The sequence below is a fragment of the Gastrolobium bilobum genome, unplaced genomic scaffold (genome assembly GCF_033153095.1).
Source record: "Gastrolobium bilobum isolate Gb01-03AN ecotype WA unplaced genomic scaffold, APGP_CSIRO_Gbil_v1 utg2361, whole genome shotgun sequence".
NCBI classification, from domain to species: Eukaryota; Viridiplantae; Streptophyta; class Magnoliopsida; order Fabales; family Fabaceae; genus Gastrolobium; species Gastrolobium bilobum.
The window spans coordinates 160263-177551 of record NW_026898473.1 but is presented as its reverse complement, the minus strand read 5'-3'; the positions used below and the strand labels follow the sequence as shown (position 1 = coordinate 177551).

The window sequence follows — 17289 nt, the reverse complement described above, 5'->3', positions numbered from 1 at the left end:
TAAGTGATGATTCCAATCTTTTAATGTTCTTCACACTGTATATTTTCACTTGGTTTTAGTTGAAGGATCATTAAACATATTTGCCGAAGCAAGAATGAAAGTTCTAAAGCAATGAAATTGAGTATTCCATTGAACAGACCAGATTGAACAGCAACGAAGAATGAATACTCTTCAGGAGTTGTTGCTACGGAAATCAAGAGAAAGAAGATCAAATTGAACTATCTAATGTTATAGTTTCCTTTGCTACAGTTCGAAGTCTCATAGAGATGAAGGAAAAAAAATTCTAGAAAGACAAAATCTAATCCTATAAAGACTAGAAGAACTTATTGATTTTTAAAATTAATTTGTAGACGTAGCTAATGAAAGAACAGTATTTTGGAGATCCTCACAAATAAGGATAAGTAAGCTGTTGTTTGGACGTATGAAATGAGCTAGCTTAGGCTATGAAGAAGACCCAGATTATAAAGCGAAACCCAGAATGCTATATTTTGATGTACACATTGCTGACCATTCCAAAAGTTTTCAGAAGTTTCTTAAATGTCTTTTATGCCTTAACATTTAACAACATTCAAAAATATTTAAATTGATAAGAAACATAACTAGACATTTTAAAGATGTCTTCATTACATAAAAGGACAAGGAATAAAATATGCTTTATTATGCTACCTAGATGTTGCATCATTCAAAATATCATATTTTTCCATATATGCCCAACTGTTACAAAGGAAAGAGAAGAGAGACGAGTAGAATAGAGAAAAAGAACAAAGAGAACAATAAAAGATCAATGCCTTGTGTGCTCATAGAGGAGAATCATTTTGCCAATACCCTAAACTTGTTGGAGAGAAAACTAATACTCTGTCCATTAAGCTTATAATTATGATATCCATCTTTGTATTTGAGCGTTATTCCTTGTAGCATTGTAAAGTTCCTATCTGTCTGTTGGTTCTAGCTTATAGAGGCTAATGTTGAAGAAAACTACTTGGTCTCTAGTTTGGATAGGTTAGTAAGGGAGAATTTTGGAATGAGAAAAGTGTTTGTACTTTTAAATTACACAAATTTCACTCTCACAAAGAAGTGGGACCCACATTAATTTTTTTTTTTTCATCTTTCTCCTCCATGATCTATCTCTTTCTCTCACTTCAAATGATACAATTTTACATCCTTTAAATGACATATACTTTTTCCTTTTGGGATACAAGAAAACTACATATAAGGCTAGAGAGGTTCAAAGAACATTTGGGTTTGATAGTGAAAAATCTCACCTTAGGTAGACTCTCCTTCAATTTGGATATCGATTCAGTATAAAATCTATTGTGCCAACTCTCTCTCTCTCTTTATATTATTTATCGATTAATTGATTATTCAAGTAATCCGATTCGATACAGTAGGATTACATGAATCGCAAAACTCTCCCTAGTAAGTTTTAACATAGTTGCATTCCTAGATACTAAAACTCAAGACAACCAATTAAGCTAAATAAACCCTTCTCGGTTGATACACGTATTTAGTGGTATTGTGCCAACTCTCTCTAATCCTCATCTTTTACTTTTTCATTGTTGTTTCAATTTTCTAGTTTATGATGAGTACATAATATTATAAGCCAGAGAAATCATTTTCATAAGCTACCTCATCTCTACTCAACATTACGTGCATATTTGTTTTTGTAGAAACTGTCATATAGGTTGGACTTGATTCAACCCATTCTCAAGTCCTTTTGTACTACTAAAAGCATTAAATAGTTCAATAGTGGAAATTCAACAACGTTCTGGAACAACGTTAAAAAAATAAATAAGTTCTTTTTGATAGATGACTTATAGGAATAAGTGAAAGTAACAAAGCTTATAATCAAATTAATAATAAGATATAATTTTCCTTGAAAGCTTTTTGAATCCAGAGTTATCTAATACGAACATGCAATCTATAGGAATGAAAATGATGTAGTTTGTGTATGATGTGTAGAAACCCCATTATTTAAATTTTACCACTATCAACTTCATCTTTGTAAAGAACCAATTCAACTAAAAAGTTTAAACTATTGGGTGATGATCTTTTTAATAGTTTATATTATACTCTAACACGCCCCTTTAAACGAGATCTCACTGGGCTAGAAAGGTGGACAATGCACAGACCCACCTACTTGTGCTAAGAAAATTTCACAAGAGAAAGTGAGGGTGGAGAGGATCGAACTCGGAACACGAGGCTCTGATACCACGTAAAGAACCAATTCAACCAAAAAGTTTAAGCTATTGGGTGAGGGCCTTTTTAATAGTTTATATTATACTCTAACAATCATCAAACACACATTTTATAGCAGTAGGCCTAAAATAACAGACAAAAACACAAGACGTGAGATTTAGAAACTAGTTCTTAATTATTAAAAGATACATAAACAATACTGTATGAAGTATGGGTGCAAGATGCTGGTTCTTTTCTAGATCACAGTTGCAAAAACTTTAGTAAAGTAAATTTTGAAGGCTGGCATGTATGAGTTTTCAACTATATATATATATATAGGCACTACATGCAACTATTCAAATAGATAAAACGATATGAAAGCTGTGGCAGAACTTCCAGTGACTTTTCCATCATATCAGCTGCATTCAAAGGTAAAAAAAGAAAAGGGAAGTGAGAAGCATGTATGTTGCTATGGAAATCATCAAACAAAGTCTTCAACTATAAAGTAACAACCTCTCATCTACAAAAAAGAGAGAGTAACAACCTCTCAAAACCAGCAATAAACTGACCAAAAACCCTTTCCCTTTCCCTTTTTCTAATTTTCTTTGAATATTAATTAATTAGCACAACTTACTGATTATCTTGTTTGAAGCCTTTGAGAAGGGTTAACATATTCCTGAGCATGCAGGAATTTGTTTGATGCTTAGCCCTTAAAGCAACATATATATAATTATATTAATGCATGGTAGCTTATTAAAAGACTAAATTACAATATTGAAAGTGTTGGTTGCAATTTATATTGTTGGAAGTAAAAGCATGTCTTTTGCACTGGTTATTGCCCCCCTTGTTTTTGTCTTCATGGTCCTGTAAGGACCTTCAATAACTTGCCAATAGTTAATACTAGAAGGTACATATGAACGCTTACACAAGTTGGAGAGCAGTTTGGTCTTGACGTGAATATTCATGATCAGATCCTAAGAGATTTACTGGAAAGAAATTCCGGTCATATGATTGTGATGGTAAGGACTCGCACAAAGTTCCTGGCATCAAATCTTGTTGCTGTTGTTCAGCTCTCTCATGTTCAGCTATCTGCAGCATTCAACAATTGTTTTTATCATTCATTTCACTCAACTATATAGCTAATGATACCATTCTTTGGTGTGTCCTTTTATGTGTGTCAAGAGGATGGGATAGACCTTAGCTCGCAGATAATTATTATGGTTTTGCAGCTCAATTTCCTGCACAATTTCAATAAATTTACATATGTCATAATAGGTTTACCAATGTATATAAAATTAAGAAGAATTTATTGACCCTTTAGAGACAAGTAAAGTGGTAACTAATAATGTTTACCACAAAAAAAAAAAAAGTGGTAACTAATAACACCAAAGGAGATGAAGAGTACCCGCTTTTGCATGAACTCGACATCAGCAAACAACGTTTCATGCTGGAAATTTTTGAGGGTATCAGTCCAAAGGAATGAAGATATACTAACAAGAAGGAAAATAATGTATATATTTTTTTTGGTCAAAAAATAATGTAATATTTTCTATGTAATAGGCCAGACAATAAAATTTGAAAATACTAACTCAAATAATTCTTCCATCTAGTTTTTGCCAACTTTTTCACAACTATAACAACTTACATTTGGCTTTGTGTTAGAAACCTTGAGAATGAGGATTTCATTAATCCCCACATGTATTATTGGATCTATACTCAGCATGCACAGATATCAAAATGCCTCAAATAATTGTCATGCTGAGCTTATGATACCTTTCTAGATCTAACTCTGCTTAAACCTTTCTCCAATCTACCCTCAAGGTTCTTTAGTTCCTTGATACTAAGAGAGCTTATAGCTTCACCAAGGATGTGCCTGGAAAGCAAAATTCATTGATGAGTTTATTCAATGGAGAAACTCTTTTAAAGTTATATATCAAAGAAGAAACTGACCTGTTTAGATTCTGAATATCTCGAATCTGTCTTCTCAGTTTGGATGATTCTTGCTGGTAAAACTGATATTGGTAACTAATGTTAGTGTGTAAGAAAAGCTTGTGGAGGAGACTTACAGTATACTAAATTATTGACACTTGTTCCATACAGCCATGAATAATTGAATCACCCTAACCTCAGCTTTCCTATCTTCAAAATGGAAATTCCATGTTTTTTATATGATGATGGCAGGCATCTAATGGATGTGCTAAACTGTATCTAACTTTAAATATTTAATAAGATACATATAAAACAGTTAAATTTATGACAAATTGAAGCATAGTCCCTCACATAACCCATCACAAGATTGAATATGAAAATCCCAAGCGATATTTGATTGAATCCTTGGATGGATTCTAGATACATTAGTTGGACTATTTTATATATATGTGCTGGACTTTTTTGATTTTCAGGGATTATGTGCAAAGGTGGGATTTCATCCTTAGATTGTCCATTTTTCAACGGAAATATTGTCTGTGTGACTCTATCCAGGTTGGTATGTGTTATCATGCCCGGATAGTCACTAACCATTGTTTATGGTTATGGGTTAATAAGTAAGACTGTTGTGCAAGTATAGGATGGTACCATTAAATTCATTATGGAAAAGATATATGCAACGTAATACATCAGGAAAAAGTTAATTCACAAAGTTACATAGGTTAACAATGAAACTATGACATAAGTTTATGCAGCGCTTTTGTATCATTTGCATGTTAACTAACCAGCTCGACACGGAGGCGTTACAATAGGCTATTGATAATGGGATATTATATTAGGATTTATGAATCGATAATTTAGAGAGGTAACATGTGTAATTAGTTGATAAATAAATACAATTTTATCTTTATTATTACTATTTAAAATTTTTGAACTAATTAACTTAATGTCCCATGTATCTTTTGACATTATTATTACTATTAATATTATTATTATTATTATAATCTGTCTATTATTCACAGATAGAGTTTAGTTCTTTCCATATATATTAGAGAAGAATAAGGGATATGCATTTCGGTGATGATTCCAAAAAGTTTAGATGTAGGATTCAACACATAGGCAAGTTCCACAGAAGTTGATTCATCACACTTCAGAGATATGACAACAAAATGCTTGGCTAAAAAACACTGTAATTATGAAACGAAATGTGCAGTTGTTGTGTGCTAAATAACCATAAAAAAGAACTTTTCACCAGTTATCCTTGATATTATTTGAATAAATTAACCTGTGTATTAGCTTCGGACACAGATTCTGCGTTTGACGAAGCAGCACAGGCTTTTTTGTACCTTTCAATAGTTGCTCTAACACTGCAAACAATACAAGCAAAAGCATTTGTAAAAATAGGATTTAATTAACAAACCACCACACACACAAAAAAAAAGAAAAAGGATTTAACAAACCTAAGAGAGTACAATTTATGTTTACTGACTGAAACACGTGCCTCATTCTATATTTTCAAGAATAGAAATCGTTCGTTGAGATTGAACTCTTGAGTCAAGAGCTGAGATTGAAATATTATAGATTTAAAACATTAAAACCCAAGTGTATGCCAATTACCATAACAAATATGATTTTAGATTATAATTACAGACTATAAATGGAGCCAGAAATGGTTTTGTATTGTCTAAAACTGGCTTTTTTATGTCCTCTATCAGAATGTATAAGTCCCGGGAGATAAATAAAATTTTCATTTTCATTTAAATGCTCCAAAAATCAAACCATAGTCTTCACAGCAAGTATTGGGTGTAACCAAAGCTTCAAGCCATAAAGAGTTGCAAAATCATGATCAGGGTTATGAACTTTGAGACTGGATTGTACCACTACTGATCATTACAAGTTGTAGTTTATGGGGCTTATATAATATGTCTAAGTTAAATAAGGCTTTCATTTATAGGTAATTGGAAAATGGATATCCATATTTGTCCATCACACTTCTTTACATTAATTACATAACTTTATATCACACCAATTCTTGGATCAAAGACTTATAGATTGTAAATCCTGCATAAAACTCACTGGTCTATAAAAACATTTTGATATGAAAATAAAAATGATGCTCAATAATAATTTTTCTTGTACATAATAATAATAAAAATAAAATATTTAATTTGTATTATTTGGAGTAAAACAATATTCATATGCCACAAGCTTACTGCTCTCTCATCTCAACCTTAATTTTTTCAGGCCCTGATTGGTTGTCCCAACCAAGCTTGCACAAGATCCAACAATGTGATTGGCTCAAGTATAGTATGTATTCCTAGGTTCAGAAAACGTGTCACTTCCCCATTATACATTGTCTAATAACCATGAGAATCACTTTTTCTTACTCCTCGATTGTCACATATATACCCTTTGAACATTACAACTGTTAATATTTCGCTTCCAAAGAACTAAAAGATGTTGTGTCAGAACACTCGTGAACTCTGAAAAACTAAGAAATGCATGTCATGAAATCAGAACTTCTCATTGGATTGTACTTACTTTGTTTCTTTTCTCTCTTCTTACTGTTAAATACTTACATGTCTGAATATAAGAAAATAAACTAGCTGAAGCTGAATCTTTATGTATGAAATTTCATTCATTTAATTCTAAAGAATTTAAAACCTCTCCCTTCCTCTCTCTCTGAACTTCCTGAAGTTCAAACTTCAAATACAAACAATTATAATAGTTAATGCAACGAGTACGGAGAGGCCTTATTCATCAGGCCATAATGAAAATGCAACCTTCCTTTTTATTGAAATTTCCAAAACACATAATTGAGAGTAGGTAGAAAATTGACGTCAAGAGTAGAAGCTTTATTTCCACAAACATGAAAGCAATGAAAAAAGATAAGAGAGAGAGTGGTGCTTTGCTTTTAGCTATTCTTAGAATCTGATATCATGGTGTTACCTTTAGCAACTCGGGGTAAAAAACGAGTGATCTAGAAAGAATAACATGGGCACTATATAATTTTTTTTTTTTTGAAAAATCTGGGAAACGAGAAAGAAAATGAGCTTGACAATTTTATTATTATATAAAAAAAATGAATGAAAGAGGAAGACCCCACAGAAGAATAAACATCCCTATATATAGTATATATGCCCTACTGTCCTTGTTGAAAATCAAAGAAATCATATCTCACGTGAATAATGAATCATATTTTGTAATATTTTTATTTTAAATAGAAAACAGGATTTTATTTTATTTTACCAAAACTAAGAAATAAAAAGAATTTATGGAATAATATCTTCATTTGTATTTTATACATTAAAAACTTATCAATATGACTCGTGTTTATAACTTTTACTATATCTCCACCACACAGTGGCTTACATCTTGTTAGTATTAGTCAATCAAATCAAGACATTAGAAAAATGGCCAACCAAATGCATAATATTTCAAATCCCTATGTCAGAAATTTCTTGCGGAAACAATGAGTTATTCACATTGATAATACCCATATACGGAGTGAGAAACCCTAACAGCAGCATGCTTCCTTGACCATATAAAGGACGAAATTTATGAAAGTGGGAACGCAATTTAGACTTTTATATATGAATCTCTATACACAATTTAATTTATGAAAGAATGATGGGAAAATTCTGTTTCAACTTTAAATGAATCTGAAACTTTTGACTCCAGAAACCCTAATATTGGGTTTGGAATTTGGATCATTACCACCTTGAAAGGTGATAAATTCAAGAAATATTTAAAACAAAAAAAATATTATTTCCTTTATAAAAATGGGGATATTTAATTAGTAAATATATTCCAGATTTGAAAGGAATTGGGTGGGAGTGTGACTAGTGAAAAATCAGAAACCCTAAGTTGCAATTGGATGAGCCTGCTTGTGTTGAGTACCAAGAAAGAGTCATGATGGAAGAGAAGGGGAATAGCATGACAGCTTTATGTGGCAGACTTTTGTAGGTTTTATGGTTAACATGTGGAGGGAAAGAGAGGGGAAAAAAAGGATTGGAAAAAGCTTAACAGCATGGGAAAATATACACCAACAAGCTAAGATCTCTGACCTAAATATCTTTGTAACCCTAATTAAAGCTGCTACTCCTTTTCTTCTACTATTTATGCTACTCCTAGTATCATCTTAAAGCCTATTTCAACCTCTTACCACAGATCTGCAACCTTTCAAACGAATAACTGGGGAAGAAGAATAAAAGAGATAATTGATGCATATACTACAAAGCTCATAAAGGAAAATAATATTAACAGAAAAAACAGAAAGGAAATAAAAAAAGAAGTTTTGGGAGAAAGGAAATAGACAATTTGAACTAGAAAACAAAACCTGGTTTAACCTCATAGCAACCCTTTGTTCAAAAAAAAAAAAAAAAAGTATCAATTATGCTATCTAGATTCCAAAATTTTCTTAAGCCAATATATAGTTATATAGAGACAAGTTTGACATAATTTAAGACAACCCATTAATAAAAATAAAAAAACATAGAAACTATAAGAATCTTAAAGATTTGGAGGTTGCAAAAGAGGAGTTATGATGTATATATGTAAAACCTGTTGTTGGCATACTCATACAAGCGGCCACGGCTTGAGAAGACAACAAGAGCAACTTCAGCATCACACAAAACAGATAGTTCATAAGCTTTCTTCAGCAACCCGTTGCGGCGCTTGCAGAAGGTGACTTGTCTATTTGTAGTGTTCTCGATCCGTTTGATTTCAATTTTCCCTCTTCCCATTTTCTTCTGAGAAGATCCTTCTTGAGCTTGATTGTGAAGCTCCATAGCTAAAAGTAATTATCAAAACCAAATTAGTTAGTGTCCTTATTCAATCATGAAATAAGCAAAACTTACCAAATAAACTCAAGAGAAAGGAAAAGAAACAAAAACAAAATATGGTCTTATATATGAAAAATGGTAGAGTGTGATCTAGATTTTGGCATGATATAAGTTGGTCACAAACCATGAAAAGCGATAACAATAGACACAAGAAAATTTTTGGGTAAGAAGATGAAACAAACAAGACTTTATGTGTGTCTTGGTTATACCTCTTCAGTCTGAACTATTTGTAGTTCTTTGGTGTTATCCTAAAACTCAGGGAAAAAGGTTGCAAAATATGGAAATGGGTTGGCCTAACAAACAGGTATTTATGGACTGAAAATAGACCCTCCAACAATTACCCAACTCACACTAAGAATTTAACTTCTCTTGTTGGAGAGTTAAAGCTGAAGAGAGAGAAAGGGTGACTTAATATTCACCTTTCAAGCTCCATTAACCATCCATTTCTTCGTGTATGGGAAAAAGGAGAGGGAGATAATAAAAGGGTCTTTTTGAAAGTGACTTTGTTTATGTGGGGTTTGATTCAATTTCAATGAGAGGGACATGAACATAAAAGTTTGCACGCAAAATTCCGGAGCTTCAAATTTTAATGTCTCAGAGAGACTAAGAGTACTGCAGGGGTGAACCAAAAAGAAAAGGAACCATATTGCTCCTTGGATTTTGAGTTTTTGGCCTTTTACTTCAAAGAATCTAGTGGATATGTTTCTTGCAACTAACCCCTGCATCTCTTTATTTCGTAGTTGAAAGTTGAAAATCCTAGAGTTTCCAAAGACTCTAACCCTTTTTCTCTTGCAATATTACAATTTTGATTGCAGTGTTTTACCAGGTTTTGTGACGCATTTAATTAACTGAGTAGGGTTCCCACGTGATGTCCTGATCATAATCTTCGATACTCGTTATATATATTTTTAGCTTGCCTTTGTGATAATGGGAAAATCAGTCTGATATTTTCGGTTGCAATTGTCTAAATAAGTGTGTAAAATGAAAGTTAGGACGGCCACATACCGTAACATTGGCACCCACGTGGTCTTACCCAACTCAATTAGATTAGTTGATGAACTGATGGAAAAAATTCACATTAAAACTCTGATCATACACATTATATATCAGTTTACCCAAAAACAAACTTATGTTTAATGTACGCATGTGAATAGGAAAAGACGTTTAATTTCAAGGGTCTAACAGAAATGGATAGAGGATCAAGGTCAACAGGATGACAATCTATGTTAAACTACGGATAATCTGAAATGAACTCTCACCAATTTATTCAACCTCATCACATTCTTTTTCACGTGGAATATCCTCGTTAAACTCATAAAGTACAATGCCCTCCACAATGGCTTATCTAACTTATGAATGGGCCTTATAACAAAATTATCAAGGAAATCCGTTTTAACCGTCGAGACAATAGTGACATCATATTTGCCTCTAGATTTTCTTTTGGAAGATACATGTAACATCCCGTGTGCACCCTGTGTATTAATCTACATATGATAGTGTGTGCAACAGCTCAACTTGATTGTGAAGCTCAGCCCGAGATTCATAGGGCCATGCCAGATCCTTGGTAGAGAAGGACCTGTTGCCTACCGGCTTGCCTTGCCTCTGAACTTGTTAAGATATATAGTCCCACATTGATTGGATGGACAACTAATATGGCCTTTATAAGGCTTTGAGCACTCCCACCCCTTGAGCTAGCTTTTGGGGTGATGACCTCAAGGTTCTTTACATGGTATCAGAGCCTAACCGTCCCCCGCTTTAAAAAGTGGAATAAAAATAAAATAAAAAAAAGCACAGAAAGGTAAACCAAAAATGGGCCTGTGAAATTTCCACGCTTCTAGCCTAAAGGGCTCTTGCGTGAGGGGGCGTGTTAAGATATATAGTCCCACATTGATTGGATGGACAACTAATATGGCCTTATAAGGCTTTGAGCACTCCCACCCCTTTAGCTAGCTTTTGGGGTGATGACCTCAAGGTTCTTTACAGAACTTGGCCAACATCCACGACGTATTTCACGTGTCTCAGCTTCGCAGGTATGTAGCGGATCCTTCGCATGTGGTGCAACCGGACGATGTGGAGATTCAGGAGAACCAAAAAACTCCCGTCGGACCACTCAAGATTTTCGATCGTGGCGAGAAGCAACTGAGAAGCAAGATCATTCTGATAGTCAAAGTGCAATAGACTGGAAGGACACTGAAGAGTGTATCTGGGAGCGAGAGGACGAGCTTCTTCGGCAGTATCCCGACCTTCGAGACAGGTATGTTTCTTATTTTGAGGACAAAATCCTTAAAAAGGTGGGGTGAAGATAAGAACCTACACCGTTAATTAAGGAAATTAATTAAATAAATATGAGAATTAGGAAATAATTCCATAATTGACCCTAATAATTATGAGAAGGTTTAAATAATTATAGTAAGTGATTAAGATTGCTGAAAGTCTCTTTTCTGATGAAAAGTGCAGATACCGGTTCTGCTACTCGGTATAAATGCGTACCGATGAAGTATCCCGGAAAATTATAATAAGAGTGGTAATATTCATAGAATAATATATAGGATTAGTAAAACAAGTTTCAGGTCAAAATAATAAGAACTGGTGCCAGAACTGATACTGGCTATGGAAAAGCGCGTACCGGAAAAGTGCTGCGAAAAATAAAATAAAAATATGAAAAATATTAGAAAAATGAATAGGTTCAGAATCCTAAGTTTGGGATTAAAATGATAAGCGTAGCAATTAGCGTTAATACTGTGTGATTAAAACTAATTAGACTATAAATAGGGGTGCACAAGTTTCTAGGTCAGAAACTTGACATTCTCTGCGTGAGAATTCGCTGAGATTGAGCTGCCACCTTCTTCCTTTGGCTTTCTTGCATGAACATTCTCCCAAGTCACTTCATTTACCATGGATTCTTCTCTTTAAACCTTGTAAACACCTAGTGGAGTGTATGGGGAGGTAGAGGTTAGCTACTTTCTGAGTTTGGATTCTGTTTAGGGTGGTTTTGAGACTGAGTTGGTGAGTTCTTGTGATGAGCGCCTTGTTCTTGTCATATAAGGCTTCAAGAAACCAACTTTGAGTGTAAAGGACCCATGTTTGTTTGCATTTTCGTGGCTTGGAAAAGTCAAAATCTTTGGAGCTGTTGGTGAGCTCCAAGAGCATCCTTTGCTCTGTTTTGAACCTTGGGTAAGTGTTACCAACCAATGATCATGAGTTTTAATGAGTAAAAGTGGAGTCTTGCCATGTTTAATAAGATAACAAGTAACCAACGTGATAACTGACCTAGAAGAGTTTAAAAATGCATGCTTTAACATTTAGAAGTGTTAAAAATGGAACCTTGAAAGGATATCTTCGCGAAAATGCAAAACTACATTCTGTCGCAAAATATGCAGATATTTGTCTGGAAATATCTGGATATGGATATTCGGATATTGGGTCTGGAAATATCTGGATATCGATATCCGGATATTAGGTCTGGAAATATCTGGATATTGATATCCTGATATTGGGTCTGTTAATATCCGGATATGTGGTCTGGAAATATCCGGATATTGATATCTGGATATGTCCCTGAGAAATATCATGATATTCTGGGAAAAATCATGTTTTGAGCTATTTTACCCAAACAGAAGCGTGGGTTGGGTTTCTGGACCCTTAAATGACTGTTATGAATCTCTGCAATAACTTAATTAAGTCAAAACCAATAATATTAAGGGCTTATGGCTTTGTGAGAAGCCTAAAGACATAAAACAAAGAAGAAAATGATGTTGTTGTGTCTTGAATTATTAGATGATGAATGTTGATATGATTGTTGATCTAAAACAGATTGTGATTGAGCTTTTTGTGGGCTTTGAGCTTGTGTGGACTCTTGGCTTGGATAGTTAGCTTGCAAGGTAAGCTTTTGTGTCCTCGGTTTAGCCATTGTTGGTTCCACCATACCCCATGGGGGAATGGTTTATATGCATGATGTGTTTTCATGCTTTGATGATTGAAATGCTTTGAGCTATTATGTGTAAGAGCCTTATAATATGCATGTGTTGTTCCATCTTGACGGTAAGCCTGAGTATGTGGCGTCATACAATATGGTGGTTCTGTGGGTGGGTGCAAGTGGCGTCTTGCACTGATTGTAGGAAATAGATGTATCTCCTTCATTTCTCTGGCCAGTAGAATATCTTGACACACATGACATGGTTATCTGTTGCATTACACTGATTTTGGAACTTATATTATATACCTGCCTTTGAACTTATATTGCACATGTAAGTGAGCTTGGGGTGGAAAGATCTTTAGGACCCCTTGTCTTACTGAGATTTCTGTTTAGAGATCTCACCCCACGTTTGGGGCACCATTTTCAGGTTCAGGTAATGCGGGGTTTGAGACCTCGGGCGGCAGGAGGCTGGAGCTGAGTTAGATGTGTGCTTTTATGTTTATCTGCTGGATGCTGACATGTTATCTATGTTATTATTATGCCTTCGTTGTTGAGACTCTGTTGATTATGATGTCTTATCTGGTGAGCATGGGGATTGTCCATGTCACGTTTGATTATGTATTGTCTGTTCAGACTTGAGTTGTATAAACTATCAGGTTATTGTCCGGACTACGGGTTGTAGTCCGTGACTTTAGATACTCACTGTTATTTATATATCTAGGTATTTCAGTTAGCTGTCTTTTGCAATTTACATACAGGCAATATTTTATGAAATGAATTAGGTAATTCAACTTGGTAATGATAATGACGCCATAATTGAAAGTAAAAAGTTATTCCGCATTTTTAAATTAAGCATGGCTTAATACGATGACATGTTAACAAACCGGGTATATACGGGGTGTTACATTTTATGGTATCAGAGCACTTTATAGGGAAAAGCCTATATGTATTGCAATAACTAGGATGTTTTGTGGTGAGTCATGTCTGTGTGTTCTCTCTATTGGGTTTTGCTATGATGATGCATATGTGACCACATTGCATGGGCCTGATCAACTCACTCTTTGTGTAACTTGTGCAGAGTCATGGTACTACCTCGGAGGGACCGAGATACTAGCGAGGATAAACCTGATCCTGTCCTGGCTGCATTGGCTGAGATGCAGGCGGCTAGACTAGCCGATCAGGAGGCCACTAGATTGGCCAACCTGGCGATGATGGATGCCATTCGAGAGGCGAACTAGAAAGCCATTGAGGATGTAGTGGAGGCGAATCGACTGGCGTATATGACCATGGTACGGGTCGTATTGGAAGAGATGAGAATTGGTTGTCTTGACGGCCAACATCCTTCGCTGCCACACCTTCTATCCCAACATCAGTCTGGGAGTGGAGTTAGAGGGAAGCATCTACAGGTCAAACAACTGTGCAACAAATTCAACAGGCTTACTACTCAGGAAGGAAAATTTGCTAGATCATCTACAATTCCGAAGTGTATAGGTCGCGAGAAGGAGCATATGGGACGTTGTGCTACTGGGGAGCTGATATGCTTCAAGTATGGAAAGAGTGGCCATATAGCCAAGGATTGTTATACTACATTGGCTAGGGCTGCAGCAGTTCAGGAGGCCCCTCTTCAGATGATTCTTGCTCCACCTACGGAGGTACCTGTTGTGCCACCTACCACTGGTCGAGTTTATACGTCAGATAGTCAGTAGAGGGACATTGAGGAGGTTTGTATCACGAGTAAGGCCAAGAGGGTCAAGGTTGCTGAGACCAAGGGAACTGGTAGTTCCACTTCCTGGAGAGACAGGATGTTTGCTGGTAAGGGCAAAAGTAAGCAGTTGGCGGCTAGGCAAACGCCAAATCAGTTCAAGAGGACTATGACTCAGGGGAGTCAGCGAGACCTCCGACTGCTAGATGCACGAGATGTGGGAAGGTTCATCTAGGGCCGTGTTCTACCGACCAGACTATATATTTCCAGTGTGGCAAGAAGGGCCACCATGCTAGAGAGTGTCCATCGGCTATGGCGAGAGCTGCAGCAGTTTAGGAAGATCCACTTCAGATGGTTCTCCTTCCACTACAGCGACACCTGTTGTGCCACCTGACTCGGGGCGTGTGTACACATTGGATCGCCAGCAGTCAGACCGCGCTCCAGACCTTGTTTGAGGTACTGTTACCACTGGCGGTGTTGCTTTCAATGCTTTGTTTGATTCCGGGGCTACGCATTCCTTATTGCAACCCCGATTGCTGTGGGGCTTGAGTTGCCCATGTCTGTGCTTTCTCCACCGTTGCGGGTGACCACCGCCACCGGAGAAAAGTGTGATACCTCCACTGTTTATCGCGATGTAGTGTTTCAGTGGGATGGCCATGAGTTCTCGGTAGATCTGATAGGATTGCCAATGGTCAATTTGGAGATTATTCTGGGCATGGATTGGTTGTCCAGAAAGTTTGTGATGATTGACTGTTGTGCCAAGCGAGTGGTGATGTCTCCATGTGACTTCGTAGCCAGTTCCTTGCCTTATATATAATTACTGCAGGCTAGGAGAGCCTTGAGTGCAGGGGCATTCGAATATGTCATGTTAGAAGGTTTGGTGAGTGGGGCACGGGAGGATATCGCTGGCATTCCTGTGGTGGGGAATTCCTCGATATGTTTCTGAGGAGATTCTTTAGTTTCTACCACTGCGGGAGATAGAGTTCTCCATTGATTTATTGCTTGGTGTGGGGCCCATTTCATTAGCTCCATATCGGTTGTCGCTACCGGAGTTGGCGGAGCTGAAGAAGCTCATTGAAGATCTTTCTGCGAAAGACTTCTTTCGACCGAGCGTGTCTTTATGAGGAGCACCGGTCATGGTTGTTAAGAGGTAAGATGCCTTACGTCAGTACTTAATCATGGTGATGCTTTGTTTGAGAATGTGAATTCTCTTCAAGGAAGACTAAGTTTGTAACACTTGGACTTCGTGGCTAGGCCACACGTGATCTTGTATATGCGAGGCAGTGCATGTACAATTCGTTGTGAGTTTAGTGGTCTCAATGACTCTAGGATCTTATGTTGCTTACTGTTATGCTTCATAAGTAGTTGGCATGTTAACACCATGGGTAGTGTAAAGCATGATATAAGTACGATAAAATGTGGTAATGTATCAATGTTATTTCACCCCTTATGGATTCTCGATTTTGCAGATGTCATGGAGATTGAGGTATACTATTATATTAAGTTTGTGATTTAGTAGGTTACTGAAATTGAAAATTTTGCAGTTGTACGTGAACTAACGTACGTTACTATGTGCATGAGTATGTTAACTAATATGTATTGGTTGAAATGAACATGATTATGATTTCGTACTGCGAAAGGAATATGAATTTATTTTGAAAATAATGATTTATAAAATTGTGAGTCTAGTCGATGTTAGAGTCATGGAATAGGACCAAACTCACTCGAGTTTTGTGTGGTTTTGAGTTTGTGGGGTCAGTTCACTTCTTTTGACAAAGTGACTAGTGATCCCAGAGAATCGAATGACATTTTGTTGTCATTGAGAAGTTTTGAGATCTGATGGTGACTTCCTTGCTTGGGGGTGCACTTCTCGAGATGGAGACCGTGAGAGTCAAAAATGAGCTTATGGAGTAGATCAAAGAGGCGCAAGTGCAGAGAGAGTGCCTAGATTATGTAAAGAACCAAGACGGTGTGTCTTGGAACATGGGTGGATTGTGGACCTTTCATAAAAGGATTGTGGTTCTTTGAGGTCCTTTGACTGTTGAGGCGATGACAGAGGCTCATAAGGGCCAGTTTACTGTTCACCCTGGTGCTACAAGGATGTACCAGGACCTGAAGAGAAACTATTGGTTGTCGGGTATGAAGAGGGATATAGCGGTGTATGTGTCTAAGTGTTTGATTTGCTAGAAGGATAAGACTGAGCACCTGAGGCCGTCTGGTAAACTTCAAACTCTTGAGATTCCGGAATGGAAATGGAAGAGCATTTCCATGGACTTCGTGGTGGGATTACCGAATACTCAGGCTGGTGTTGACTCTATCTGGGGCATTGTTTACAGACTAACATAGTCTGCCCATCTTCTTCCAGTGAAGGTGAGCTTCCCTACTGAGCAGTTGGCCAGACTGTATGTTCGCGAGATTGTGAGGCTTCGCAGGGTGCTTGAGAGTATCATCAGTGATAGGGACCCGAAGTTCACATCTCGGTTCTGGGATGCGCTGCAGGAGGCTTTTGGTACGCAGTTGAAATGACGTACAACCTATCACCCTCTAACTGACGGACCATCCAGACATTGGAGGACATTTTGAGGGCTTGCACATTGGAGCAGAGTTCAGCATGGGATAGGTACCTGCCATTGGTGGAATTTTCATACAACAACAGTTTTCATGCTAGCCTGGGCATGACACCCTACGAGGCGTTGTATGGTAGGAGGTGTCGGACTCCTACCTGC

The 17289-nt window shown here is 36.6% G+C and overlaps 1 protein-coding gene across 3 annotated transcripts; it reads right to left on the bottom strand.

Moving 5' to 3' along the window:
* Positions 1 to 3096: 3096 nt before the first annotated feature.
* LOC133316537 (agamous-like MADS-box protein MADS1) lies at positions 3097 to 16372 on the bottom strand. Of its 3 annotated transcripts, XM_061518289.1 has the most exons (9): positions 16346 to 16372; positions 11759 to 11794; positions 8665 to 8852; positions 5387 to 5468; positions 4126 to 4187; positions 3949 to 4048; positions 3581 to 3622; positions 3372 to 3413; positions 3097 to 3264 (listed from the first exon to the last, which is right to left on the bottom strand). In XM_061518289.1, the coding sequence occupies exons 1-9, from the start codon at positions 16370 to 16372 to the stop codon at positions 3097 to 3099; spliced, it is 747 nt and encodes a 248-aa protein (XP_061374273.1). The 3 variants fall into 3 exon arrangements, with proteins under 3 accessions (XP_061374273.1, XP_061374272.1, XP_061374274.1); XM_061518288.1 differs by lacking the exons at positions 11759 to 11794; positions 16346 to 16372 and having other exon boundaries at positions 8665 to 8891; XM_061518290.1 differs by lacking the exons at positions 11759 to 11794; positions 16346 to 16372 and having other exon boundaries at positions 5387 to 5447; positions 8665 to 8846.
* Between the last annotated feature and the right edge of the window lie 917 nt (positions 16373 to 17289).

Excerpts from the sequence above, each read along its gene's own strand:
- LOC133316537 (XM_061518289.1), bottom strand. The coding sequence starts at position 16,372 with ATGTCATTCGATTCTCTGGGATCACTA. Across the intron at positions 3,623-3,948 it reads GCAGAGTTAGATCTAGAAAG|CATGAAACGTTGTTTGCTGA; the intron begins GTATCATAAGCT and ends AAAAATTTCCAG. Across the intron at positions 3,265-3,371 it reads ATAATTATCTGCGAGCTAAG|ATAGCTGAACATGAGAGAGC; the intron begins GTCTATCCCATC and ends TGAATGCTGCAG.